General features: G+C 36.2%; 3 protein-coding genes and 1 pseudogene across 4 annotated transcripts; 1 reads left to right on the top strand and 3 right to left on the bottom strand.

Moving 5' to 3' along the window:
• The first annotated feature begins 1,649 nt into the window (after positions 1-1,649).
• LOC145905701 (uncharacterized) lies at positions 1,650-8,574 on the top strand. Its single transcript, XM_082992969.1, has 10 exons — positions 1,650-1,760; positions 1,835-1,960; positions 4,908-5,009; positions 5,152-5,184; positions 5,257-6,878; positions 6,931-7,038; positions 7,205-7,390; positions 7,460-7,615; positions 7,688-7,836; positions 7,900-8,574. The coding sequence occupies exons 2-10, from the start codon at positions 1,894-1,896 to the stop codon at positions 7,922-7,924; spliced, it is 2,448 nt and encodes an 815-aa protein (XP_082849095.1). The 5' UTR covers positions 1,650-1,760; positions 1,835-1,893; the 3' UTR covers positions 7,925-8,574.
• LOC145905702 (cytochrome P450 3A5-like) lies at positions 8,260-13,354 on the bottom strand (annotated as a pseudogene). The gene is made up of 16 exons (XR_014402769.1): positions 13,249-13,354; positions 13,056-13,167; positions 12,933-12,982; positions 12,658-12,754; positions 12,312-12,391; positions 11,818-11,980; positions 11,599-11,608; positions 11,389-11,438; positions 10,985-11,069; positions 10,679-10,809; positions 10,499-10,568; positions 10,125-10,285; positions 9,809-9,897; positions 9,508-9,645; positions 9,174-9,330; positions 8,260-9,110 (listed from the first exon to the last, which is right to left on the bottom strand). The product of XR_014402769.1 is annotated as a cytochrome P450 3A5-like (transcript).
• Positions 13,355-16,505: 3,151 nt separating this feature from the next.
• Positions 16,506-17,495, bottom strand: LOC145907163 (uncharacterized). The gene has a single exon (XM_082994594.1). It carries the CDS (start codon positions 17,493-17,495, stop codon positions 16,506-16,508), a length of 990 nt encoding a protein of 329 aa, XP_082850720.1.
• A 248-nt stretch (positions 17,496-17,743) lies between these two features.
• On the bottom strand, positions 17,744-26,514 carry LOC145907162 (cytosolic phospholipase A2-like). Its single transcript, XM_082994592.1, has 21 exons — positions 26,503-26,514; positions 26,303-26,381; positions 25,618-25,778; positions 25,337-25,450; positions 25,233-25,273; positions 24,765-24,900; positions 24,270-24,406; positions 24,016-24,150; positions 23,784-23,877; positions 23,515-23,629; positions 23,055-23,279; positions 22,908-22,954; positions 22,697-22,803; positions 22,506-22,630; positions 21,712-21,801; positions 21,539-21,651; positions 20,976-21,180; positions 20,416-20,561; positions 20,171-20,265; positions 17,876-18,759; positions 17,744-17,754 (listed from the first exon to the last, which is right to left on the bottom strand). The coding sequence occupies exons 1-21, from the start codon at positions 26,512-26,514 to the stop codon at positions 17,744-17,746; spliced, it is 3,072 nt and encodes a 1,023-aa protein (XP_082850718.1).
• Positions 26,515-27,945: the final 1,431 nt, after the last annotated feature.

The following is a 27,945-nucleotide window of genomic DNA, read 5'->3' as shown; positions in this document are numbered from 1 at the left end:
CACAATATAGGTAATCTCATATCACGCAAATGAAGTCAAAGCAAACCTGTTGGCGACCCTCTGCTTGCAATAACTTGGAAACAGCTTTCGTAAATTTGTAGTTCAATTGTAGACAATTTATAACCATCAGTGAACAAACAACTTGACGACAGTCAAACCCTCCCTCTTCTGCGATCTATCAGAGTCCTCGGTCAGCTGCATAAAAATCGTTACGATCGCCTTAGATAGAGATGGAAACGGAGCTCAACGTTGGTATACGAAGAGACGAACTGTGAGTTGAAACGGGACCTGCGCCATTTTGATGATTGGAAGGTAAACAAAATAGTCAGGGAAAGACATGGTTTGAAAATAAATAAAGATATGTGACTTTCGGGAAATTCACGAGGTTGGCGTCCCTTTGAAGCTCGTGCACAGAAAGTGTTGCTGAACGTGGCCAAGTTTTGGGCACCCGTGGTGAGGAAGGACGAACGAAACCGTCAAAAAGTTTTGCTGCGCAGATAAAAGAGCTGTGGGTGCAAGAAAAGGTAATGGTTTCGTTCGATGTGTTTTCCTCTTCACCAACGTACTGGTAATATTGGCCGCGAACGTAGCAGCAGAAAGATTACGAAACGAATTAACATTAGAACAAAGTTGGCCGTGGTTGCTGTCACACATTGTAGATGTCTTCGTTTGGTCCTGGATGCCACTTGCCTTTGTTTCAGAGGTAATCCTTTTAAACAGATTTTTGTTACGGCCATTTGGTCTCCACATTCCGTTGTGGTTGCGAACTTCATAACGGAGTCGATTGAACACCGGACAACGTTAGTCAGCCCTCCTCAGTTTTGGGGACGTTATGTTGATGACTCATTCGTTGTCATGAAACAGGATGACGTGCAGTCGCTGCTCTCGCATCTCAACTGTGTTGAACCAAGTTCACAATGGGGTACGAGCAAGTTTGTCTTGTTTCATAGAAGAGCGGGCGATGCTGACCGATCAGGTTTTCTTCTTGGTATAAACGGTCGCTCGCCATGACCAATGCTGCCAAAATCATCCGCCCCATCCTCACTACAATTGTATACCACAAAACTACTCATTCCTTGTATTTCGCCCCCACGTGGCGGCTGTTTGTTCACCCGAGCACACACTTGGTAGCAAAGGACGTTGAGCGACTATAAGAGGTGCTGGGTTACGTTGATAAACGACTGTCAGGTATAGTTGTTTACAGTTATTTAAATACAACAACACTCCTGATTGCGTTTTTAAACGTCACATATGAGCATTCTGACACAAATTTATTTCTGTCGTTGGTTGGCAGAAGAATAATAGTAAAATTATTAACCGACCAACGCGTTTGTAGACGTTTTAACGGATATCTTCCAAAATGCGACAATTAATGTAACATCACTCACGTTTTTGAGGGCATTTTAGTGTGAGAAAAACGCGGAAACATTAGGGCTACTGTGATCTACAGGTGAAGCGAGATTTTATCTGACATCAATTTTAACACAAATCTGAACTGTCTGTAAATTTATTTGCTTGACTAAGAAATCACTGAGCTGTGACGTAACAAACAATGCTGTTATTTGTTATTGTATAATCACGATACGGTTGAGTAGTTACGTGCTTTAATGATTGTAATGAGTGCTTTTGAATTGCATAAAATGATTCTTCAACAGAAGGTATTTTGAAATGACTTTTTTCGGTTTTAACGTTCCTCCTTTTTGCTTCCAGTGCTCTGCCAACCGAACTGGAACGACTACTTCTTCTTTGTTCCATTTTTAGTAAGAGGAACTACTTTGAACTTGTCCCATTATTGCCCCCAGTTTTTTTAACTGCAGCATTTTAACGTTTGCAGACAAAAGTTCGAAGTGGTTTTTCTTTAAAGTTAAAGAATGTAGGTTTCAATGTATTTGCATGGCTACTGCCAAGACCAACTATAAAAACTTTGATCAGTTGGACGGTGAACAACCTTCAACATCAGGTAACAGAATATAAGATTTTGTCCTTTAATTTAAAGAAAGTCCCAGTAAATAGCTTTTATTGACAAATGGGAACTGTTTTTTCGGACATTTACCATGAAAGTTCAGCTGTAAAAATCAGCTAGTGCATTATAGTAGTCCAGATTGGAAAAAATGTCGTTCACCTAGGATTTATCCTCCACGCACTTTTACGAAAATTTACCGATAATCCGCGCAATATTAATGAGCTAATGCATTGACATACGAAAAAACGTTGCGATCGCCCGCTGAATTAACAATCGCCGTAACGAAATCCTCCATGCAAAAAACAAACTTTCCAATCTGGACATTAGTCAAGCGAAATATTGAACAACAGGATGTGGTCTTGCACCATTAAACACATATGTTTCAGCGGTAGGAGATAAATATTTGTTAAATAAAATAAAAACAGACAAAAATTCTAATACTCGTTTAGATACATATATTTTGGTGCAATCTTGTTAAACAATTATAACACTTACAGCGTGCAGCTTCTAAAGAAATTGTAGAAGAAATGAATAACTTGTGAGGTCATGTTTTTGTAAAATATGGCATTGCTGATTTGCCGAGTTATTGACCAAACACCCCTCATAACAATGTACCAAAATGTTGAGGGGGGTGTTCTGACACCAAAACACCCCATCTAGATCCGCCACTGTACCAAAGGTATACAAAGTGTTGTGCAGCTTAGTAACATGGCTGTACACAGTTGAGGATGTTGTGCCAGTGGTCGCTCATGTCAGATAGGTGGTTCAAACTCGACCAATAATATACAAATTGATGAAATAAGTTGTGTTATAGCTCATTGATCAGCTGCCAATGCTGTTTATTTGTAATGATGTAAAACCAAGGAGTGTCCTCTGTTTTTTGCTGTTATTTTAATGCAAAATAAACATGCGTATTATATCTGGCAACTGAATCAGAAAAAAAGTAGTCTATAACACATAAAACTGTAGTTGGGTAGTTAAATAGTTCCATATTATTTTCCTGGTGTGTGATTTCATGCCAAATCACCTAACCTATAAAGCATGACCTATTGGATTTTGTCCAAAATTGGTACACTTGCTAAAACCCAAACACTCGCACTTTGTTGTAAATTTCGTTGAAATTGACCATGTACTTTTCGAGATACCATGCTTTTACATCATAGTCTTATTGTCACTAGATGGCGACAGATATTTTTTTTTTTGCAAATATCTCAGCCATTTCTGGATGGATTTCGACAATGTTGGACTCATTTTGAAGGTTGCAACAAGGCCTATTGATTATACCTTTAAATTACAAAAATAATTTGGAAATTTTTAATTACAACCCCTCAAATTTTTTTCAGGGTACATAATGTAAATGTATCATGTCAAAAAAAATATTTTTGGACAAAGTGTTATCTATATAATAATAATGCATTGCACTCAAAAATTTGAATGGACAAATTATACAGTAAAATTTAGCAGCAGCTTTGTGGTGATAGCAATATTGTATGTTTGCTATACTTCACCTTGTTACTTTCATGCTCTATATCATGCAATGACTAATCCCCATTTGTTTTATCCACTGTATGCACAAATACAGTTCACACATAAAATACAATTACATATGTGGCACTAAAAATAAGCAGTACACAACTGGAAATATTAAAAAATTGACTGTTTGGATTTAGTTCAGATTCAGTTGAAGGGTTTGTGTTGCTTGGTGGTGTTCTTTCTGAGTGAGTGTACATACTCTTCCGTCTTCCCAATGTAGTTTTTGGTTTGACACTTGTTGAAATGGTTGCTTTCTTGTTAAAACACTTGTTAAAAAAAGCAAATGAAGGGGATGGGCCAGCGAGATGAAAAAATTTAACTTTTTCTTCCAAGTGTCTTTTTTGTTGCAACTTTCTTTTGACCATTGGTGACTCACCCAGAACTTTCATTGATTCAATTAGTGGTTCAATCACTGCTGTTGGCATCTCAAACTCTTCTGTTTCGACACTGCTGCTAGTGGATGAAGAGGCTTGTTGGTAAAGTAACCTATGGCATTGCGAACAAATTTTCTTTCCTGGAATCAGTTCTAGTTTTTCGTGCGTCTTTGCTAATGTAAGGAGATAACGAGAATACTCTATTCTGCAGGTTTGCCTGTCATGTGTGTCTTGAATGAATTGCAACATTTCCATTCACAAAGGGAATACCTTCTTAAAAACCGTGCTTTGGGTCCAGGACAAATAGAAGTAATCACAGTGTCAGTTGGTACTCGATACTGAAGTAATTCCACTTCTTCAGCAGTTGGGAGTATAATGTAATGATGTAAAGCTACCTTCACAGTGCTGTGAAGAGTGCTCACTCATTTACTATAATTCCTATATCTCGCGCCATCTTTTCTGAAGAAGCTGTTTTTTTTAATACTCATAGACATACACTTTAACCTTACAGACAAACTTAACTGTCATTAAAATGGCCCTAAGTCCCTATTCTTTCCTTTATATTAATTGTTGAATGTAAATAAAACAGCTACTTTATGCTGTGCTGTAAATTTCTGACCTTTTTTCCTGGGCAATTAACTCCCAGATATCATGCTGTGAAACTAGTTATGTGCTTTCTTTTCCCTTTCAAATCATTGGACACCTCATTCTTAGCTGTGCCTTCCTTAACTGGCCAGAATCCAATTTTTAACATCACAAAGCTGGTACATCAGAAAACTTCACAAAGAATGCTATATCATGATAACACACACATAAATACATATGTCAATAAAAGATATTTTTATATGTACAATGTGGTTTATCTCACATAACTTTTGTTACCAGGTAAAATATTTATCTTAATAACTGTACCATGCTGCTCATATAAATATGTTAGGTTGGGGAGATTTGTTAAGCTTTAATTTTTCCTTCAGAATTGTGATTCAAATTAGGTGATTTGATACGAAATCATTCAAAGTGTAATATTTGTTTTACAGGTCTTAACCTAAAAACAGATGCAAATGAGTCAAGTATCGCAGGGAGCATTTTTGGTGTGATTGGCAATGTCTGTCAAATCAACCAATATGGCAATAGTCCAGGTACGAACATGCATTAATGCTTTAAATATTGTGAGCCTTGAAGGAAAAGTGTGTATTGTGTTTTTTTATTGCTTGAACATTTTACCCTGCTCAAGCCCTTGGTTTATTGTTTGTTGTTATTTTTACAAATGTTTTTTTATAGAACATGCTTCTTCAGAAAATACTCTATTTACTGGTAAGTTTTGTTTGCAATATAACCTTGAGAAAAGAACCATATATTAATGCTATCTTTGCATGTATTTTTCAGTTAAGATAAAGGAAAGGTTGTGGCAGAAGGCAGAGGAAATTTCTGGAACCATTGATCACTCTGTGGAAACTAAAAACAAAGTTGGGTTTGGGATTCCTGAACTTACAACAAAACTAAAAATCCAGTCATCAGAAGACAAAAGTAATAACTCCAACCCAAAGGGTAATATTCAAATAAATTGTCTTTTTCAAGAAGCAAAAGAAGCTTCCATTCAGCTCAAAAATTCCACCAATAAGCAAGCAGAAAAAATGCAAATTGAAAAACATGGTAATATAGTTATTGCTTTAGGTCAACCTGGTATTGGAAAAAGTACTTTCACGAAAGTTTTTCTTAGGAAAGTAGTTGAACGTTCAACTCTGAAAGAAACCTCTTTTATATTCTACATCCAAATCAGATCCATCGATTTCAGTAAAAACACCAACTTAATTTCACTTTTACTTTGTTGCTGTCTTCCTGATACTCAATATACATCTGACCAAATGTCCTATCTAGCAGAAGTGTTATGTAATGATCCCAATCTTCTAATAATTTTGGATGGTCTTGATGAAGCTAGAGTGGCTTCTTTCACAGATATTTATCCAAATGTATCTTTACATAGAAAAGCTCACCCCATGGCCATCATTGCCAATCTATTAAACGGAAATATCTTTCTCCAAGCAAAAAAACTTGTTACATCCAGACCAGAGGAATTCTTTGAGCTTCCACCAGATATTAGGCCAATGTTTGTTGTTGAGGTTTGTGGGTTTAGTGAAGAAACTCAAAAGAAAATTGGCAAACAGGTTTGTGGAGACAAATATGAAGAAGTTCAAGATAAACTGCAACAAAATGCAGTAATCGGTCGCTTTTGTTACATTCCACTTCTCTTTATGTTAATCCACAACTATTTGTTGACAAACCCAAATGCTATGTTTATTTCTATGACTGACATCTTATCATATTACTATGCAGTGTATAGAAGATCCAAACACTGCCATAAAAATGAAGCAGGTCCAATAGCTAAATTAGCTTGGTACGGAATCATTAAACAACAATATCAATTTAAGCAAAATGATCTAAAAGAGGCGGGTGTCGACCGATCCTCATTTCTTCACACTTCACTCTCAGTTTCTGCTAATTTAAATTTGAAAGTCTTGCATTGTGACAAAATCAGCTTTTTTTCGCATCGTATTTGGCAAGATTTCTTAGCAGCTCGTCATTTGGTCTTTTTTCAGTCTATTGTAGAGTTTGAAGAGTCTGTTTCTCAGTTAATGGAAAGGTTTTCTCAAGATCAAATGATATTTACACTTCTGTTTGGGCTGTGCAACAAAAATACAATAGATGAAGAAAATATGACCAATCATGAAATACCAGAAAAAAGAGAAGTTTTGTTTTCTCACATTCCAAACATATTTGTGGCATGCAGATGGGCAAGTGAAGCCCAAGATGAAGAAGTAACAAGGAATATTTTTTCAAAGTTTCCCAAATCTATTGATGTGGAGAATGTTACTGTTTACCCTCATGATGTTTCCAGTTTCTTCCATTACACAATACAGTATGGAAAGGTTATTGACACTTTTTCTGGAATTTTTGATAGCAACTCTTTCCATTTGTTTGAAGAAGCAATTAAAAAGAACAACCTGAAGGTATGCTGATAAACAGGATAAATGTTGTGTTTTTAATTTGATTTTTTTGCAGATGATATGTGTGGAGTCAACAGTGTTTTTCAGTGAAAACAAATTTGCTCAATTACCAAACAACTCCAAATGGTTAAAGAAGGAAGAAAACTTGATCAGTTCTTGTCTTGTAGGTTTTTACATGCTGTACCTAAAAATAGTGTAGGTGACAATTCAATGGAAAAATTTACAGAATAAAATACAAATGATAGTTTGTGTTTGGATAAAAACTGCCTTTCTGTGCAGTTTGCAAACCAATAATTTTTAACTCATGAATAAACAAGATTCTTTTGCAGAACTTTCTTGTAGACACAATCAATCCGAGAACCACATTTAGAACAGTTTATGAGGAAAAAAATTACAAATGGAATTTTGGTTATGCAAGGAACTTATTTAGAAATTGTCTTTCAATTAAAGCTTACAATTTAACACATGTTGATGTTCTGGTTCAAACCTTACAGACAAGTTTATTCTATCCGTCGGTATGTTTTTGAATTTAGAACTAGTTTAGTGTAGGTTTATTCTATTCTTAACAAATTTATCTTATTAAGATAAAGCTTGATGTTTCTGGATGCAAAATTGGAAATGTTGGACTCAAACTTATTGCATCATCTGGCTTAGATATTGGAAAGCTAAAAATAAATAATTGTGGTATTACTAAAATTGGTGAAGAGATGATAGCTGCCACCTATAAGTGGAAAGTTTGGGTAGGATTGAATATTCTTTAGTGACATTTTCTTCAACTTCTTTGTTCATTTAAGTGGTTTTTATTCCCACAGGACATTGATATGAGCTACAATCAGATTGGTGATGATGGAGGCCGACAAGTCAAGAAAATGATGCAATCTAATAAAGAATTCATATTTGAAGGCTGTGGGATATCAGAGGAATTGATGCAAGAACTTGTAATACACCAATATAAGCTACAGTAAGTGGAAATAAAACAATTACAAAAGTACGAAAATGAACATAACTTTATTTGTATCATCAGTCCGGCTACTTGCTGTGTGATGTAACTTGGACAAGTGCAAGTTGTCTATCAACGCCCTGACATCAAACATCTTTTATCATTGACATTGCAGAAAATTTCCAAAATGATTTTACTTGCTGATCTTGTTAAAACTTCAAATTGAATCAAATTTTAGTGCTGTCTTTTGATTACATTTAACAAATTTCTATTCATGTGATATCGCTCAAATTCAGCACTTGTTTTGCAACCTTGTACACCTTTGTTCCGTATATTGCTATTCCAATAAGTAAACTGCTTGCTTGTCTGGGTACTACTTAATAATGAATCAAACTTAGTGGTTTTATTGTATGCTCTTAACAAATATATTTTTATTTTTTCACACAGTTTTGTGTGGTCAAAACATTGAGAACTTGCTTTCTTCATTATGACGCTTTTACTCAGAAACCCAAATTTTTCAACCTTTCTGTTCTTTGTTGATTGCATTGCTATTCCAATATAATAACTACTTGCTGATCTAGTAAAAAGCCAATAATGCATGATAGGCAGGACCTGCGCAGTGGGGCGATCCTGCCTATCATGCCATTGCATGAAATATTACTTTAGTGCTATTTTATAATTTGTATATTATATGCTCTTAACGTCTCAATTTTTTTTTTACAAAGTTTCCACTGTCAAAACGTTATATGTTTTTTTTCATTTTTTTTTCATCAATTTTTCATTTCGACTAATTATTCAGAAGTAAACTGATTACAAGCTTCCAGCCTAGAACAAAGATTTACGAGGCAATGCTCAAACAGGAATTTGAAACTATTGTTATAACAAGCGCCATCAAAGCATTACATGTATTGACAGGCAATTAACAACCACCAAAAAGATGCTCAGTAGAATTTCCTTATTTTCACCAAACTGGGATGTCTTTGCTGATTAGGGCACGGTGAAACATAACCTATGATAATACTACTTTTAATTTGTTACATTTGATCACAGCTTAAGCACCTATAGTACGATTTTACACATATAAATGATTGCAAAAACAATAATAAACCTTTTTTTGTTTTTATGGAAGCCATATTGTGAAAACAACAATAAGAAAAACACAAATCATAAAATTACAGTTTATTTAAAGGTTTGCTAAAAATACTAATTCATTTCTCCAAAGGCGTGGCTTTAAGTTTAAGAATTCCAATCTTTGGACGAATAGTCGATGTAAAAATAATTTCCAATGGTGGCTCCTGCAAATTAATTGATAAAAATACAATTAAAATGTCAAAAAATGAAATTTGCCAATTTTTTACCGGCGTATCAGGCAAAACATCAAATTGAAAGTTTAGAAGCAATTTTATAATTGCTATCTTAACTTCAAGAAGGGCATATCTCATTCCAATACAGTTTCTTGGACCAGCTCCGAATGGTTGAAAGATAATTGGATCTATTTTACTCATGTCTTCCATCCTGAACGTAATGAAAAACAGAAACACAATTACCTGATTCCAATTGTATCGGTTAATAATAGTTCGGACAAGGATGATTTATTCATATTGAAAAATACTGCTACAATAAGTTTTTTTAGTGATTGGAGACAACAATTTCCAACAAAACCATCTAACCACTGTTTAACTTTCTTCATACCTTTCAGGTTTATACTCCAAAGGGTCATCCCAGAATTCTGGGTCTCGTGACATACCGTATATTGGTATGTCAACACAAACACCACCTGGGATAGTTACCCCATTAATTGTAATATCTTTTTCACAAAAGCGGGAGTTTCTAAAAAGTGATGCAAATATATTTATAATACTCGGGGTTACTTATAGGAAAGTGTTTTTATTTTTGTCATTTGTACAAATCTTTCTAAATTTTAGCATCTTTTGGGTTTTTTGTGACATATTTTTCAAGCCTTTTAGAAAAATGAATTTCTTGTTTGTCTCACCTTACAGCTGGTGGGTACAGTCTCAAAGACTCATTTATGCACTGGGTTAAGTATTTCATTTTATTCACCTTCTCATACGTCAAAGGTTTCTACAAATTAAAATGAACACTGAAATCAGCCCAGGTGGTATTTTTTCTATTGAAATAAATTATGCAAAATGTATCGCAGAATAGTAAACTAATTTGGATCCAAATTGCGATATGGTGCGTGATCGACAGCCTGCCAGGGTACCTTGATTTAATTAGATCTGGATTATTTTGCTATTCTGCAACACATTTTGCAAACAAAACTAAATATTTTTTTTCTGAAAACCAACCTCTCTATCAAATTGGTCAAGAATTTCCTCTCTAAGCTTTTGTTGTGCATTTTTATTCCAGGCAAGATTATAGATGATGAATGTTATTGCACTTGATGTTGTCTCATAACTAGCCAAAAGTAAAAGCATTCCATTACCGGTAATCTCAATCTCTGTCATACCTGAACATTAAGCAAGTATTGCCCCAGCATTAAAAAACAGGAAAATATAAATACAATTACATTCATAACACAATATTTTACTTGTATAATTAGGAAAAATCTGTATTTACTAGCTTTAATAAACTTAAACCAGCAATATGTTTAAAATTTTGTCTTTAATGAACACATTGACATTTTACCAACTTCTCTCAATTAAAGACAATTTAATTTAACCTCTGGTGTTTTGTTGAGTTTCTTCTTCTGTTATTGTTGATTCAGACATAAGCTCTAGAATGCTGTAGTCCTAAAACAAATTCTGCATTATGTGTCATATGTAAAAATGAATAGTAATTGTTTTTAGATCAATACAAATGAAAGTTGTTATCTGTACATTACAATAGACAAAAACATTGCCTGTTTTAAACTTTTCCTGGCTTTGTTTTTAATTAATACTTTTGTGAGATCACTGAAGTACTTTATTGAATCCTTCGGAAAATGGGAGAGGTTAAAATACTCTGCAATCCGTTCAAGAGGTGGAAACAAAACTAAAAATCAAACAGCATATGTACATGTTCGTCTCTCCATTAAATATTACAAAAAATAAAAAGCAAAAATGAACTTGTTTTCAAATGTTATTTATTATTATTTGTCACAACAAAAACTGGAATAAACATGCCCCTACTTCAGACTAAATGGGAACAAAATAAAATCGCCACTTACGTATGAGACCAGAAAGTGGGCTTGTGACTAAGCTGGCATCAAAAAACTTTTTGGCCATCTTGATTGGTTTCGAATCTTCCTTTGTCTTAAATATAGCTCACGTTTATAAACAATTTCACAGTTTATTTGAGCCAGTGATTTTCAAGCTTGGCGTACCACTTGGAGGTAAACAATTTCGGTGCGTACCACCTAGTTTAGTGTTTCATAGTAACCTAGGGGATGAAGTTACAAACATTTTGGAATCACTTGCAATTTGAACTATATTCCTAAATTACGGAAAGGTGCTTGTGTATCACCTGGAATGCCTTCGCGTACCACTAGTGGTAAACGTACCACCGGTTGGGAAACACTGATACAAGCTATCATCGCATTTTATTTTAACTTATGTTTATTTAAAGATGTACCTGCGATTCAACTTTGATTCCATATGCAGCTGAACAAATAGCATCTTATACTTATATTATTTAATGTCAAGGCGATAATTTGTCGGCTTCAAGTTTCAATGAAATTCACTTTTAACTTGCTTTGTCGACCCAATGCATTTGATCAAACACAGTTATAAGTGTACCTGACAATTTTGAACGACAGATTTGTTGACAATTATTGTAGGACACCAAACTTTGCCTTTAACATTTACGTGCGGCTTGCATTCAAGGGCGGCTTATATTAATTTTTTAACACCGTCGTATGCGCAAATACGGAAAGTTAACGTACATAGAAGGTAAATAATGAAACCTATTATTCGGTTTGAAGACAATTTGGATTCGGATAGTTTAGGATTCGAATCCTCCGGATTCGCTATTCTGAATTGCCCATCCCTACCTGCTTCATACAAATAAGGTGTGAAAGTATTCAAATTACGTTTTTGTGTCAAACGTTCCATCGGCTTCACCCACAATGGATCGGAGGTTTTCAACCATTATGTCACCACATTTTTCTGTGACTGAAAACATTCCTCGCAATTTTGTTGTGGAGAACAGTGGAGACATTGTATGCCTGCAAGTAAAGTTGAACAGTTATTCTTTACTATTTGCATTGATATTTGTGTTTAAATGCAATAAGTTTGGCTTAATTTAACCGAAAATAGTTTTACAGTGTGTTTCTAAAGCTGCCAGCATTTTGGTAAATTACAAAAAATTAAAATGTTTTTTTCTCAACAGAACCCTTTTTTGAGTTTACTTTTGCATCACATGTAAATATTTATTATGTCAAAAATGATTTTTTTTTTTTTTAAATCTAATGTTAAAAAGTGTGGCAAGTTGACTGGATTTTATTTGCAGTCATAACACTCAAAATAAGATTATGTTACTGAAGGGAAAATACTAACCTCACTCTTCTCCAAGTGTCACCACTTATAGCTGTCAAACCATTGTTTAAAGCTTTTCCAAAAATTTTTACTAACACTTTCTGAAGAGTCAAAAATAAAATTGATGTAGATAAAAAGTTTATGACATGCATAATTCATATGGATGCCACCCTCTACACAAATACATATTAAAATGTTATGGTTTTCAAGTTTCCATGCTGTTTGGTTCTCATTAGTTTTGTTTGTTTAGGTCCTTTTTTATTAACCAAAAAATATTGATTGACATAATTAATTTACCTACATTTGGGCTGGCAAGAAACAATAAATTCTTTGTCACAAATACAATTATGCCAAAAATTTCTACTACCTGTCTGTCATAAAATATGCTGAAGTCCTTGATCATGATTTGCTTAATAATATCAGGATCATTCACACAGATCCGAGGGGTAAGAAATAAGTAAGTCCTAAAAGCATTGTAATTTTACAAAATATATTTTTTATTTTTCATTTACTTTTTACAAGTAATTTAACTCATGTATATCATTATGTCAGTGCCTTATCCAGCAATATTACAATCAAAAACAACTATTACAGTTAAATATTTTCGCATACTCAACAACATCTGAATCAAAGCTTTCTCACCCATATATGGAGCCAAACTTTTTTTTCATTTCCAAATCCTTTATGAAAAACTATTGGAAAAAGCAAACATTCTTGAGGATTATGTTTTTGATCTGATTTTGGCAACAACTTGTATAATAATACCTCTTTTGGGCTGTCAAATATATATTTCAATGTGCCTTGTTTCATGATGCTTGGTGGATGATGGGGAATGTTGTATCTTGCAAGAAATTGCCATTTTCTATGTACATAATACCTGAAAAAAATTGAATCTGTTGCATTGCAAATACTAGTAAACAAATACATTATTTGAACAGAAATTGTTCATGCGTCTTACCGAGCCAACAATATTGTAGTGAAAACCAGGATCCATGTTTCCAGTGAAAGAATGTCAAGAGGGGTTATCATTGCTTATCAGTAAGTTGCACAGTTTTAACCTACCTGCAAAACATTTATCTCTTGTGTACAGAACTTGCTATTGTCTTGTATCGTAATTGTCTGTTATCCTAGCAACATTTTCTGAAATTCTGTGCACAGAATTTCCTTAACGTGCCTTAGGAATTATCGCCTACACCTTATAAGTGACTCAAGATATAATATCATGCATGTGTTTGCTCACGATACTTCGATACACCGCAGCAGAGCAGACCGTATTAGGCCACAGTTCGCTGTCGCACGGGAGTGAACAAACACATCTGCGGTTTTCTTTCATAGCTTACGCGCGTCTGGTTATACTTCACCAAACAGACGCTAATCTTGGTACTTCGGCCGGGATGTGTGTTACGTTGCTTTGGCCTTGCACACAAGCGCGAAATGGGTTTAATCGGCTACTCATGCTAACGCCGTTACAAGTTACAATTTGGCCCAAAGTAAATCAAACGTACTAATTAAACACGTTATGAACTAGCCTAATTGAAAAAGTTTTTAACCTGACAATAAAATAACGCACGAAAACGCATAAAATCCACAAGGAGTTAAAAGGAACGAAATATAAGCCATGCAAACATCTGTATACGCAATGGAAAGCATCTACATCAGTGTATGTAATGTTAAAATGTGGATCTATTTTCTGTGAATTATTTGGCAATGTCGTAAATAATTACAATAAATATCTCGTTAAATCCTTAAAACAAATTTATTGATCATTTTTGTGTCTTGTCATTTATTGCTGCCACAAAGATTGAAAACGTATTCACATAACAACGTTCGCACAGAAACATTTCAAAGTTGGGAAATCCCCAGAGTCAAAACAAACATTTCCAAAATCACTAGAGCGTGGAATAAAAAATATTACCTAATTTCTTGCAAACAACCAACATTTTGTGTGTATTGTTTTATCGTGTTTATGACATCCGAGTATCCTAATCCTTTGCGCGTGGTTGTCATTTTATAATATATACTTGTAAAAACTTATTTTTGTCTTGAAATGAATCCGCTAATGTTTATTATCAAACAAGGGTGTATTTGCTTTTTGGGTAGTGCCATTTTTGATCTTTAGATTTGGTGTAAGCCTATATGCAGGAATACAGTCAAATAGGAATGGGAAGTGGAGACACAAATTATAGTTATAGACATGTTTAGAAATAGTGGAGGACTAATTTGTCGTTAAACCTCGGATGCAAGTTACAATAGGGCCACGTCATCTATATCGCTTCTCCATTTTCTTCATTTGGTTTCTTACCTCTTCCACTTGATTCATGATGCAATTGCATCTCTGTAATTGTGGAGTCGCACTCAACAATCACACGACTGGACAACAACGGGTGGTTCCTTATTATCTGCTTCTGTTCGCAAATTGTCCCTGAAAAAACAAAACACGCTTTTGATTTTTCTGCAATAGTCCCCATTCCGTTGTACAGCCATTGTTGTTCGTCAAGAAATTGACTTCTGCGTCTTTCTTTCTTTCTTCTTCCATTACTTCGAACAAAGGAGAAGAGAAACTTCTTCTTTACTGCTCTTTTGTTCATTTTCATCGCCCATTTGTTGCGTTTATCTGACATCGTCTTCACTTGTTACCAGGGGCTGCCATCGATGGGGAATCCAAACCAAGCACGACAGAAACACTTTTCCAAAATAGTAGAATACACTTCACAAATATTCTAAAACGTGGACGCTTTTTTAGTCGCTTTTTTAGTATGGGATTGTAGTGGTTTGTTGAATTCTGTGACTCATGTTTCGTTAAACCTATATGGCGTCTTTGAGCATCTTGTATTACGTCCTGTTGCCTTGGATGACGCGTTGTGATGGGTGACGCGTGGACTTGTTTAAAGCGGGGGGGACGAATTTCAAATTTATTCGTATGGACGCGGTGTGGATGATAAAGTGTAAAGCATGTAACGCTGTTCATTCATATCAAATTCGCACACAAAACAAAAGAGTGGCAATATATAAAGAGAAGTTGACTTGGTTTTTCTAGCATTATACGTTTTTTGCAGATAAGTATGGGACCTAGCTTTTGGGTTTAGGTCACAAAATAAATATAGAATTTTGTGCTCTAAAATTACTCACAAAGTGTGCGATTGTTGATCAGCGTCAGTAGAATCTTTCATTTTTAAAAACTTACAGAAAAAATAATTTCGCCATATAGGCATCGTCATGCAGTTTCTGATCTAAAAAATAATAAAAACAAACAAAAGCAAAGCTTAACGTTAATTCCTAGGTAACAATTGCACAACATCATAAGTAAGAACATAAAACGATAAAGTATCTCCAACAGGAAGGTACCCTCAAAATACATTGAATGTCGCCAAACAGGCAGATCAAAAATGCGCAGAAGCAAAACATGAAAGGTCACAATAGGCTACATAGTGGAAGAGAGCAGAAAGATAAGATAAAGAACGTCAGAGTAATCAAGATTTTTTACGAGGCACGTAAGGCGACAAAAGAACCGTAAGGCAAGTTATTTGCTACGGGACAAGATTATTGGTTGAATGTTTATTGTTGGGTGCAAAGTATCTGGAGTTAAATAGTCTATATAAAAAAGCCAAAGCTAGAATGCTGTTCATCATAATGCTGGTAGACGTTTCGAACTCATACAGTGTTCATCATCAGTACTCAAATGAGCAGCTTACAAAAAGCGTCAAGGTAGAGAGGGGAAACAAAAGGCAGAAGGGAAACAGCAATGACATAAAACGACAAGCCTGGGGGCGTTTCACGTGATAACAGCACCGGCAGCCCAGCAGCGGTTTATTGTTGCCCTGAGATTATTTAACTCTACATCCTCACCTGTATCCTAAAGGTAAATAGTAGATGATAAAGCGAGTGCTAGTTAAGTGTCGGGTCAAGTTGGGTGGCGGAGTAAATGAGCGAACGGATAACACATTAGGTATTGAATTATGAATCTGACGCTCTTCTGGTGGAGAACAACAAATATACACCTTTTGTTTAAAAAAGATTGTATTTTCTGACGTTTCGCCTGTACGTACGACTAGGCTTCTTCAGAGAATAAAACAAACACAGTAGCGAAGCGAACCAACAGGGCAAAGAAATTGAGCGACGAAAAAACAAAAGGGCGTAACAGCTAAAACACAGCGGGACATAATTCAATGGACAACATCGATCATGGGTCAAACGGCCAAACATGGGAAACAAAAGTCACGAATTGTTACGGGCGAAATTGCGGAACACGGGCGAAAGTACTTTTCCATCGTTCCGATTTAAAACATTCGGTAGCGAATTAATATAATAATTTTCCACAACCAACCGTTTTGCCAAAATTGTTTCTTGTTTTAATACTTTTGCTTCCTTCCAATTGATACGGTGGTCGGTGTCAAGCATGTGGGCACATAGGGCAGATTTATTGGGTTCCATATTGCGTATGGCTGCCTTGTGTTCTTTAATACGGGACGTTAAATTGCGCTTAGTCTGGCCAATATACACAGTGTTACAATCAAGACAAGGGATTAAGTAAACTACACCGGTCATTTGAAGCATGGGAATACGGTCTTTAGGTTTGGGAAACATGTTTTCTAAAGTGCATACCGGTTTCATGGCAACTTTTACGCCAGTGGCGTTGAGTATTCTTGATATCCGCTCAGAAACTCCCTGTACATATGGTATGGAAGTGAATGCTGTGTATGTTTGTGTGGGTTTGTTGTGTGTGTGGGGTGTGAGATTTAGGTTAGTGGGAAGTTTGTTTAGTTTTAGAACGTTTCGAATGTGTTTGCGTTCAACCCTCCGAGTGTGTGGATCGGCAATATGTGTAATCGTTCTGTTATATAAGGTTCTGGCCACAGTGAGTTTTTGATGTTTCGGATGGTGTGAGGTGTATTGTAAGTAGCGGTTAGTGTGTGTAGGCTTGTAAAAAATGGAGGTGGTAAGTTTCCCGTCCGGGTTTGCAGTGACGTTTACGTCCAAAAATGACAGACTATGGTCATGTTGTGTTTCCCGGGTAAACTTAATGGAAGGTTCGATGCTGTTTATGTGGTTATGAAACCCTGCGACCTCGTCTTTTGCTATGATGACGTACGTGTCATCGACATAGCGGAGCCAAAGTCGCGGGGGTGTTTTGAAGGAAGCAAGAGCGGTTTGCTCAAGTTGTTCCATTATAATGTTGGCCAGAACCGGTGAAATGGGAGAGCCCATGGGGGTGCCAAAAATTTGTTGGTAAATGTCGTGTTTATATGTGAAAACAGTCGAGTCTAAGCACAACTGTAATGCCTCTTGGATGTGTGTTAACTTAAGATTGGTACGTTCATGTAGTGTTGTGTCTTGTTGTAGTTGGTCCAAGGATATTCTGAGCGCAACATCTGTCGGAATTGACGTAAACAGGCTAACGACATCAAACGATATTTGACACTCATGCGGAAGTAATTTATATTCAGAAATAATCTTTACAAACTCACTGGAATTTTTTACAGTAAAGTCAGTACTATTAACTAAAGGAAATAAAATTTGACTGATGAACTTAGATAGCTGGTAGGTTGGCGAGTTAACAAAAGAAACAATCGGTCTTAATGGAATACCTTCCTTATGGATTTTGGGTAACCCGTAGAACTTTGGGAGCACACCGTCGCTGCTGTGTAGTCTTCGATACTCCGGTTGGGATATGCAGTCTTCTGTCCGTAGTTTCCACACAAATTTGTTCAGTTTCGTCTCCAGTCTAGTACAAGGTGATTTGGCAAGTTTCTTGTAAGTTTCGTTGTCCGAGAACATGGTAACAACGTTATTGTCATAATCTTGTCTGTCCATGACCACAGTGCAATTTCCTTTGTCAGCCTTGGATATGACGATGTTGGTGTCGTTCCTCAAACTCTTAGTTGCTTCCCATTCTTCTTTAGAAAAGTTTGAAGGTGGCAATTTGGCTTCTTTCAAAATCTTAGAAATTTTGCTACGGGCATGATCGGCTTCCGCTAGTTTATCTGTGCCCAGGCGTAGAAGAGCTGCTTCAGAGGCACTGATCAGATCAATGGTGGGTAATTTGTGTGGAGTGATGGCGAAATTTTGTCCCTTTTCTAACACTGTTGTTTCTGCTTTAGTTAAGACACGGGAAGAAATGTTTTTAATCCAAATTCCTTTTTGATCGGAACCCTGTTGTCTGTCTTTGTTTGAATTATCCAAAGATTTCATCTTGGCTTCATGTCTTGCTTCACATAAACTGGCTACTGCTTGTCGACGAAAATTTCCATACGAAACCAAGGATTCAAAAAGACTCGGGGAAAGATGTTCCTGGAGGTGTTTCTTCAGATTTTCCGAGGTCTTCTTAAGTTGCGAGATTTTTTGGTGAGAATTGGCAATGCGACATTTTAGCAATTGCCAACCGCAGTTTCTCACAAGTTTAAAAGCCTGTCTAGTCTTGTCCGGAGGAGTTAACCTTAAACTTTTTGGAAGAGTCCTGAGGTCTTTGCATCTATGATTGAACCGTAGGTGACTGTACTCCTTTTCAATCGTGCGCCCGTAACAATTCGTGACTTTTGTTTCCCATGTTTGGCCGTTTGACCCATGATCGATGTTGTCCATTGAATTATGTCCCGCTGTGTTTTAGCTGTTACGCCCTTTTGTTTTTTCGTCGCTCAATTTCTTTGCCCTGTTGGTTCGCTTCGCTACTGTGTTTGTTTTATTCTCTGAAGAAGCCTAGTCGTACGTACAGGCGAAACGTCAGAAAATACAATCTTTTTTAAACAAAAGGTGTATATTTGTTGTTCTCCACCAGAAGAGCGTCAGATTCATAATTCATTATGATACCTGGTGGTCAAAGCCTATTTTCAGTTTTCACATTAGGTATTTATAACAAGGTGCAATAAAAAAGGTCTGTCGTCGGTTTGGATGCCAGAGGGCTATGGGAGTTTTGCAGAAAAGCCTAAATCCTTCGTTCTGTCTGCGTTCCAGCTTGGTGAAGAATTAGGTCGGGACATATGCGTGGTGCTACACTACCTTCGCGGCACTATGCAGCCGAATGGAGGGGTTCAAGTGCATTTCGTTGGAAAATTAAAAATGAGTTGGTATTTTAACTTATACCACGTTCATCTGCATGCTCCAGACAACTCTGCTCAAACTACAAAAAATCCTATGGACCGAAAAGGTTTCAAATAATCGTTCGTATCAAGCAACTTCAGCACCATATGCCCAAATCTCAGCTTTTTGCTGCCTCAACAAGTGCGTTGTCTAAAAATGATCGTCAAAATTAAGCTCACATGAGTTCACAGTAACCACTTGGCTCACTGGCACTCAAATTTATAATCTATTTACATTTATAAATTTGTTTTAATTAATAAAAACAGTTTTACTAAACACCTCTTTAAATTTGGTATGAAAAAAACCTTCTCGCTTTTAACAACACAAGTTGGTGAAAAGCAGTACAATAGCGGTAATAAGTTTGTCGTAATAGCAGTAGTAGTTATAAAACATATAAGTTATACTATAACAGTAGTTGTAATAATGGTAATAGCCAGGGCCCTCGACAAAAAATAGTTCTGGACGCCTCTTAATTTTTTTTCTAGCCGTTTTTTTAGTTTACTCATATACACTCTTGTATTTCTATAAACGGAACACAGCTTTCTTCAAACAAACGCAGATAATTAAATGAAACCTCTTACAGAGGTCAACTTTTTTAAGCATTCCCGCGATATGTTTTGTCGTAACATGGCGAATTTACAAATTTATTACAATTGCTGTACATTTTGGGGAAAATCGAAAATGTTTAAAGCAAGCGAATAAAAAATTCATAAAAAAATCGAGTCGAATTACGCAACTGTAATAATTTGGTGCTGAGAACCATCTGTTGGAAACGAAACGTAAAAGTGCCATTAAAAAACTACTACTCTGAAGGGTTTAAATTGTGTACAGAGTTATTTTTGCATTTGTTCTGTCGTCTGCTTCTTCGCTCCATGGCATTGATAATGTGTTCTTTTATTTCCTGAAACGCAAAAACATTTCCTTCATTAATGGAAGTACAGTGAGTTATACTGCTATATAATAATCTGTACATACCAAACATATCTGCATATATACTAAATAATGTTGCACATTACCATGCAAACAATTTTGTTTAACGTTATGGACTTACTGGAATGTGTGACATTACGTTGAAATACATCAGTTCGTGAAGCTGATCGAACTGCAAATTTGTGTAGCTGAAATTATGTGTTTTGTAGTTGCTGTCTGATCCGAACACAGGGAAATCGTTGAAAGGGCGACCATCGTTCAACGACTCTGAAATTATTTATAAATATAATATTAAGCAATGTGGAGCAAATAATATATATTGTGTATAAGCTGCAGACAGATGGCCACTGTTTCGACCTAAAAGGTTTTCTCCATAAGGTTGCATCTAGGTTGGTGCCCAACGGATGACGGTGATTGTATAGTCACCACAAAGTGGAAGTCTTTGCTTGGCCGTTTGGTCAGCAAAGTCGTCTTTTAGTCACACGAGCTGCACTGATGAGACCTTTTAGGTCGAAACAGTGTCCATCTGTCTGCAGCTTATACATAATATTAAGCGCCGCACAATACCAGACATTTGCTGGCATTTAAACTAAATCCACGAAGTATACGAAATTACTCCTTTAAATGTCTTGGTAAGAACCACAGCAATGCTTTGTCATGTACTTGGTAGTGCATAAATACCGTCAAACGGATTCTGCGGGTTGTAGTCCTTGATATCCCTGAACTTTTTGTTGCTCAAAGTGAACCACAACACAGTGGGACAATCGTCACTGTCACTTTCAAGAACTAGGAACTCAGTGGGTGGTTTATTGACCAATTCCTTCAACTTGATTGGTGGAAATGGAAATCCGTTCCTCCACGCGTGTTCCGCGGATTGGATAATTGTCTGTTAAGATTACAAGATAGTACTGAAGGACTTTTTCTTAGAAAAGCTTTAAAGAAAAGAAAGGTTTTCTTTTACATGCAAAATTATCATAAATTGGCAAATTTCGATTTTTGGTTCTACGTGTGAGTAAAAACTCATTTCGGAGATCAAAATTCGTGTACAAGCGTTTGATTAAATTTCCGTATGCAATAACTGTTGCTGCTTGTTGCAATTTTCATGTAAAACTTTGGGTGTAACACAATTTTATTTAGGAAGAGAGTTTATGAAGCTTATTATATTATAAGCCCTTACGACCCTGAGCTCCTGTACTTTGGTACGTGAACGTATAGTAAAATTTGCGGCAAAACAACAAAAATACCATGTAATCAAAATACTCGTCGCTTTCGTAGTTGTTCATGTCAAACACGATAATGAGATCGGAAAATCGAGATGGCCTCAAAAAACTTTCGACATCAACGTTCTTCACAATACCTATCACATTACATTGAAGAAGTAATGTTAACTGTATATGATTTAAATGCATTTGCAAACCTGAATCGCACACCGAGAAGTGTTCGACGTGACTGGCCATGGTTTGTTTTTCTCTGTAACCTGCTTTTTCGATTATCTGCTTTTGAAACTCTGTAAAAGTAAAGCGAAGTAGAAGTTCAAAGCCCCTGTAGTCATTTTTATTACACCTAAATCGAAAGTGTATTCGATAATTAGTTTCAGCAATACTAAGTTTTTTGAGTTATAGTTGCCTATCTGGGGGATATCGACGGTTTTTTTGAAATAAGTTTTTGAAATAGGAAAACATAAAGCCGAAATTTCGTTGTTAACACTGGGCGCTGCACGTGGTGTAACTGAATTTGCTCTTTACATGCCGAAAAGCATAGTGGGGATACTACCAAAGATACCTTTGTCTTGGGTATTATCTACTTAAACTGTTAAATTAGCGATTTTATGTGGTTTGGTAACATTTTTACTTCACTTTCTATGTGCTAATGCATTATCTTAATAATAAGCATTCACCAACAGCGCATAAATTGCGAATCTGTGAGGGAAACCATTATAAGTTTACCTTATGTCTGTTTTTAGGATGTTTTTTTCCAACCTCTCGCATTAATGCCTATATAAGTGCGTGACCAAACCATTATTCTGCAAAGGGCAAGCACTTCGTCGTCAAGATGATATCTTCTCTATTATTTCTCAGAATTGTTAGTTAATATCACTAGTGCGTAAACATTTTCTTCTAAATTGAGAATGCGAGTCGCATAAAAATAGCCAACCAATCATCTAACTCCGTCGGATTTAATTGCAACACAACATTTAGTTGCCATTTTTACCTGATTGTTGTGATATATCTTGAGGCAGTTTAGGATAAACATCAGGCAAAGGCTCCATGTTGTGAGCAAAGTTTGGAACTTTAGCGGTTCGATCAATCACTGCAGATCGATCCGTGAAGAATTCTCTGTCAAAAAAAACTTTGATTTATGCACGTGAAGTTGTGCGAAAGTAGAATCTCACAAATATTTACTTTGCTTTTTCCAGTATTCCCGACGGAATAAGCGAAAACACTGTACTTGGTAGCGGCTCGTCACTATTTTCATTTTTTCCATCACTCACCTCAAGACACTCCTCGGCCTGAATAATGAAAATATTATACGTATATTTTCTTATATTTGTGAGTATATTCTATGATAACTGATTTCCCATAAACGCCCAATTAATTTGTAAAAAGTCTTTACCAAAGCAATAGCAACTGATTTTGAATCTGCGTAATCTCGAAGTTCCTCTGCAAAATAAATTTGAAAATTTTAAATGAGTTTTTGAGAAGGTAGTTTTTTACTTTGTTAATAATGACCAGAACACGGTCTTGTAAAAAAAATACCAACCGATTTCTGCGAGAAAACCAGGAGATATTTCTCCCCCGTGTTTAATGAGGAAATTCAACAGAATTGAGAAAGCGCATCCACAGCTTCCTATGTAATAGTGAAGAGGAAATTCAGGGCATTCCCTGGTGACGATTCCTTCATCCCAGTGTGATCCGAAATGTTTCGTTGCAATGTTGACCCCATAACGTGGCATAGAAATCTCATGTGGCGTGTTTTCCATGTGAACTGTAACAAATCCAATTTTGCGTTGTCTGTTGCGCTTGCAGATAAATACGTTTTGTAGCCACCTAAGATTTTAACACGTTTCAAAAGTAGAACCAACTGATTGGCCTCAGTCAGTTCAATTTATAAATGACTGTGGGCTCAACTTTCTAATTTGCAAAGCAACTTCTGAATTATTTTGCCTTGCAAGCAATTATCCTTTGTGAGGTAAAATGTAAACAGCTCTTAAATATTTTACCATGGAACTTATAGCTCGGTGTATCTTCCTCCAAGTGGACAGAAGAAAGAATTGGAAATGGGACTTCCCCGTCTGATACAGTTTCCCGGATGTGCGACATCGTGTGGTCAAGTTTCTGCGATATTTCACAACAATAATTGGTTGTAGAAAACAAGTTGATAGCAGTAACCCAATGGGCAGCAATGTTTTTCAGCTACTTTATTAACTGAATGTTGATCGTTTCAGTGTTATTTTCATACCATCAGAGCATATGATAATTTTTATCCTACCTCCCCCAAGAGTCTGTTACCAACTGCGTAACCATAGTAGTCAACTAAAGTCGTTGGTTGGTCGTGTTGTTCTTTGCGCGAATTGTAACCAAATCTAGCAATAAATGTTTGATAAGTCAATAGTGTATATTTATAGTTTGGCTTCGGCGATCTATTCTACACTTAAATAACTTTTATTAAGCAGAAAACAGTTTTCATTGTGGTGTTTCTTGGAAAACGATTACTGTCTTACTTGTACTTGGCGTAGAATATTGGGTTGAACAGATTCGAATAAACGCTGTCTTCCATTTGGTTCTTTAACCACTCGTGGTATTCCTTCTGAGTTTCTGAATTCATTCCGCCATGGGAGTATGCGCTGCATAGATACCTTGAGAAAAAACTATATTTAAAGCAGCTCGGTCAAAATATTGGATGCTTTAATCAAAATATTTGACATTCCCGGTAGAAATCAAGTCATGTTTAATATTTGGAGGATAAGAATTTTACCAAGCTGATCCAGAAAGACCGCTTGTGTACGTCAGAGCATCTAACAAACCGGCATCTTTAAGAGCTGCCATTCCTCCACTCATCCCAATGACAGCTCTGTAACCTCCACCTGAACCAACCACTGATATCTTTGGTGTCTACATAAAGATTGATAAATACGAAATGCTTTATTCAAGTTAAAATCCTTGAACAAACCTACATGAAACCAGTTAAAAACAATGCAACACATTATGTCTTTACAGTAACAATAATTTCGCCATTTTAAGTGCGCTTGTATAATACAGACGTGATTTTATTGGTAATAAAAATTTAATACCATTCCCACGACTGAATTGTCAAATCATTTTTTGGTTCTGAAAGTTTCGCTCCTTTCACTATTATAGGGTGGATAATGATCACATAAAAGTGCCATGAAAGCTCAAAAGCTAATAAAAGTCTAATTACGGACACATCGTAAACACTTGCTCAAGTTACGATAAGTCACAAAGCGAGTACCTCATCGAGATTAATGGGAAATCTTTCGGGCCCGAGGAAACTTTGGATTTTTTCTTTCACTTTCGGCATCCGCTTATCCAAGAAGATTTTTTCCTCGTCACAAACTTCTTCCGACAAACGAAAGTGCGGCTCCATCCTACGAATATATGCCAAGATGGTCACCCGTATTCTACAAAATCACAATTACGAAAATCTTCTAGTGAAAAACAACGTCAGATTCATAATTCATTATGATACCTGGTGGTCACAACCTATTTTCAGTTTTCAAAGAAAATCAATTCAATCATATTAGAGGATTCAAGTAATCACTGCGTGTGTGTTAACGTGTTGCTAGTTTCGGAAAATATGTATCTGGAATTTATTTAAATGCTAATTTGCAAAAGACGTTGAATACAAAATGCAGCGGATATATGTCTACTGCAATTTGAATTAAACTTTTGCTCCTAACATTGTCCGGCCAACACTCACTGCAAGTATTTGCAAATTTCGATGTCCAGTTCCCCTCGACCCTGAAAAAGTTGTGATAATATGTTGTTTTTATTTCAGCAAAAGCGACCGTGGAAACTTCTCACGTCTTTGAGGACAACAGTCTTAGAAATATTCTCTCCAACGCTTAAGGTCCCTGCGTCAAACGAAACTTGACCAATCCTGTCATCCCACAGAAAATCCTGATCATGAATTCTAATCTAAATAGAAGTAATTCTTCTATAACGTATCAAAAAATCATTATTTGGCTCTGTACGCTAAGTTTAACACATTCCATTCCTTATAATATATATTTGCTTACAAAAAGAGATTGATTCTTACATTAAGCTACCGACGTTTATAATATACGTTACCTGCTGTAGCTTACCTCGACTATTTGTTTCATATCATGTTTGTCATCCGGGATAACGAATCGAAAAGTTTCGTTTACTTTTGCGGTTGGTTGATTTTCCTTCACCAAGGTGGAATATTTGTTCTTTTTGTCAAGCCAAGGGCAATAAACAGATATATACGGGTCCGGAGTGTCAACTGTTAAACAATTATATACTCGTTTTATGGCTTTTCGATCGTTACAACATTAGCCCTTTTTCGGAGTGCCTAAAAGGGCCCCGCAACCTACTGGTTTGATTTTGGAGTGGTTTTCCCGTGTGAAACAGACGCTAATATACGATTTTGTTGTTGTTTTTATGTCTCTTATTGGAATGCAAATTAACCCTGGACCATGGCTTGACCAATATTGATAAATCTAGTAGGATGGATAATAGGGAATTTCGCTCTTGACTCAACTTGCATGTGGTTATTTTTAAACCTTGTCAACCAACCATAAAATAAGGACAAATGTGGATAAAATCAACAAAGCACACCATTAGAAAGGTAACTTTGACCCCCATCACACAGCATGTTTTTGTTCAAACAAATCAACAAAAAATGTTTATACCTGTTGTATAGTAAGCCTATTTATAGCATCCTTGACATCAACGTCTTACAATAGCAAAGTGTTTACATTCTGTTATGTCTTTGCCTGTTGTAAACAGTACCAGCACAATACATACCCAAATCCTGCAGCCATCCAAGCAATATATTTCGATGTTCCAAAATTGTCACACTCAGGACCACTTTGGGCTGAAAAACCTTCATTAAAATAAGAAACTAACTTTACTATTCTGGTTCAAACGTGATTTGATTTTGATTTTCCAAAGTTTTGTCATTCATTTTAGCTGACAATTTGTCAATATTCAGCTTCAAAACCCACCTGTTTCGCCATTCTGAGAAATTACGAGTTAAACCGCAAGCTCCGATTTCATAAATCTTCAGGAACTTATTAAGCATTGACGGTATAGCCGAAATAGCAGCTAAATATAATGAATGGGTCAAATGAAGTTCAAAATCAACTCCTGATCATGCCCTTTCGACGCCATTGTACTCAGAATATAGTAACGAAACACGCTTTACTCGCACTGTATTACAATCGAAATTCAACAATAAACTATTTGCAACTTGTCGTGGTTACAATACAAGGTTAACCTCCACATTTTGTAAATCCTGTCACAGTGGCGACAGAAACACGGCTTTATTTGTGTACAAAAAGTTGGTGCACGGAGCTGTTAGGAACCCAAGCCCATTAAACTACCATTACTTTTTAATGCCTCTCCTAATTTCTGGCACTAAAGTGATTGACAAAATTTTATGTGTGTGTTTAACACCGTCGTAAAAGCAGTAAAATCGTTGAGACCATCAGATGTCTGAAATACATGCACGAAACAGTAATAAACTTTGCCATTGGTTTTATTTCTATTTTGTTGTGGGTTCATTTCTTATTAACGTATTCAGGGCGTCATGTATTCATTTCTTATTCAGGTCAAAATTAGTTTTTCAATTTTTTAAACAATTGCCTTTTCCTAAGTGGACAAATTTTCCTCTGATGTTAACGACAAGAAATAATCCTGCCCTGGCAGACAATCTCACCACATGCCTATTTGTGTAAGGCCAGGTCCACACTCACGCTTTGCGCCGGCGGATTCTTTATTTGTTTCATTATACGCCGGCGTGCGGGCGTATACGCTCCCGAGAAAGCTTGAAAGCGCGAGGTTTTGATCACAAGAGGTCGCGGGCTTACAAACGCTTGGCGCATTACGTCACTGATCACTATGTTTCTCTCTGTGTGTGGAAGCCAATGCGCTGGCGCGTGGGTACATGAACGCTATGCTGTGACCCAACCTTCTATTTTTTCTTCCGGGACAATTTGAAACATATCACAAAATTAAGTTGGTTTTGTTGACGCATGCGCAACACTTTATAGGGACCTTTTTTTTCACAAAACATCAGCGCAGAATTATCTCTCATACACAAAATAGTGCTAGCGTTTGTCCTTGGCAACAGTCGCAGACAGTTGAGATTCAACTTGTGTGTTAATCATTGAACCATTTCCAATTAATTTCAAGTAGAAATGGAGATGCATACAAAAATTAAGAGTGGTTACGCTGCTAAAGTAGGTGTTTGACTGCGTAACCACATTGCTGATGGAATAGGAATTTCTGAGGTCCAGGATTTGGATCGGAATCGAAGGGAGTGCAATCAGCCTCCGTTAAATGAGGTAGAAGAACGCGAAATTAGTGCATATTTTACCAAACCGTAACACGTTGCAGCTTATACTTACCTAGAATACATACTTTCTATTATGCTGGATATGTAAAAC

Source organism: Ascidia mentula, chromosome 6 (assembly GCF_947561715.1).
Source record: "Ascidia mentula chromosome 6, kaAscMent1.1, whole genome shotgun sequence".
In the NCBI taxonomy this organism is placed as follows: Eukaryota; Metazoa; Chordata; class Ascidiacea; order Phlebobranchia; family Ascidiidae; genus Ascidia; species Ascidia mentula.
The sequence above is the reverse complement of the archived record's forward strand: the minus strand, read 5'-3'. Positions and strand labels throughout refer to the sequence as shown.

Bases quoted from the DNA above. Each gene is read 5' to 3' on its own strand.
- LOC145905701 (XM_082992969.1), top strand. From the start codon at position 1,894: ATGGCTACTGCCAAGACCAACTATAAAAACTTTGATCAGTTGGACGGT. The intron at 1,961-4,907 runs GTAACAGAATAT...TTTGTTTTACAG, and splicing joins TGAACAACCTTCAACATCAG to GTCTTAACCTAAAAACAGAT. The intron at 5,010-5,151 runs GTACGAACATGC...GTTTTTTTATAG, and splicing joins CCAATATGGCAATAGTCCAG to AACATGCTTCTTCAGAAAAT.
- LOC145907163 (XM_082994594.1), bottom strand. From the start codon at position 17,495: ATGGGCTCTCCCATTTCACCGGTTCTGGCCAACATTATAATGGAACAA.
- LOC145907162 (XM_082994592.1), bottom strand. The intron at 23,280-23,514 runs GTAAAATATTTA...GATTTGTTACAG, and splicing joins ACCGAGCTATAAGTTCCATG to TTCACATGGAAAACACGCCA. The intron at 21,652-21,711 runs GTTTGCAAATGC...GTAATGTGATAG, and splicing joins CTTCTCGGTGTGCGATTCAG to GTATTGTGAAGAACGTTGAT.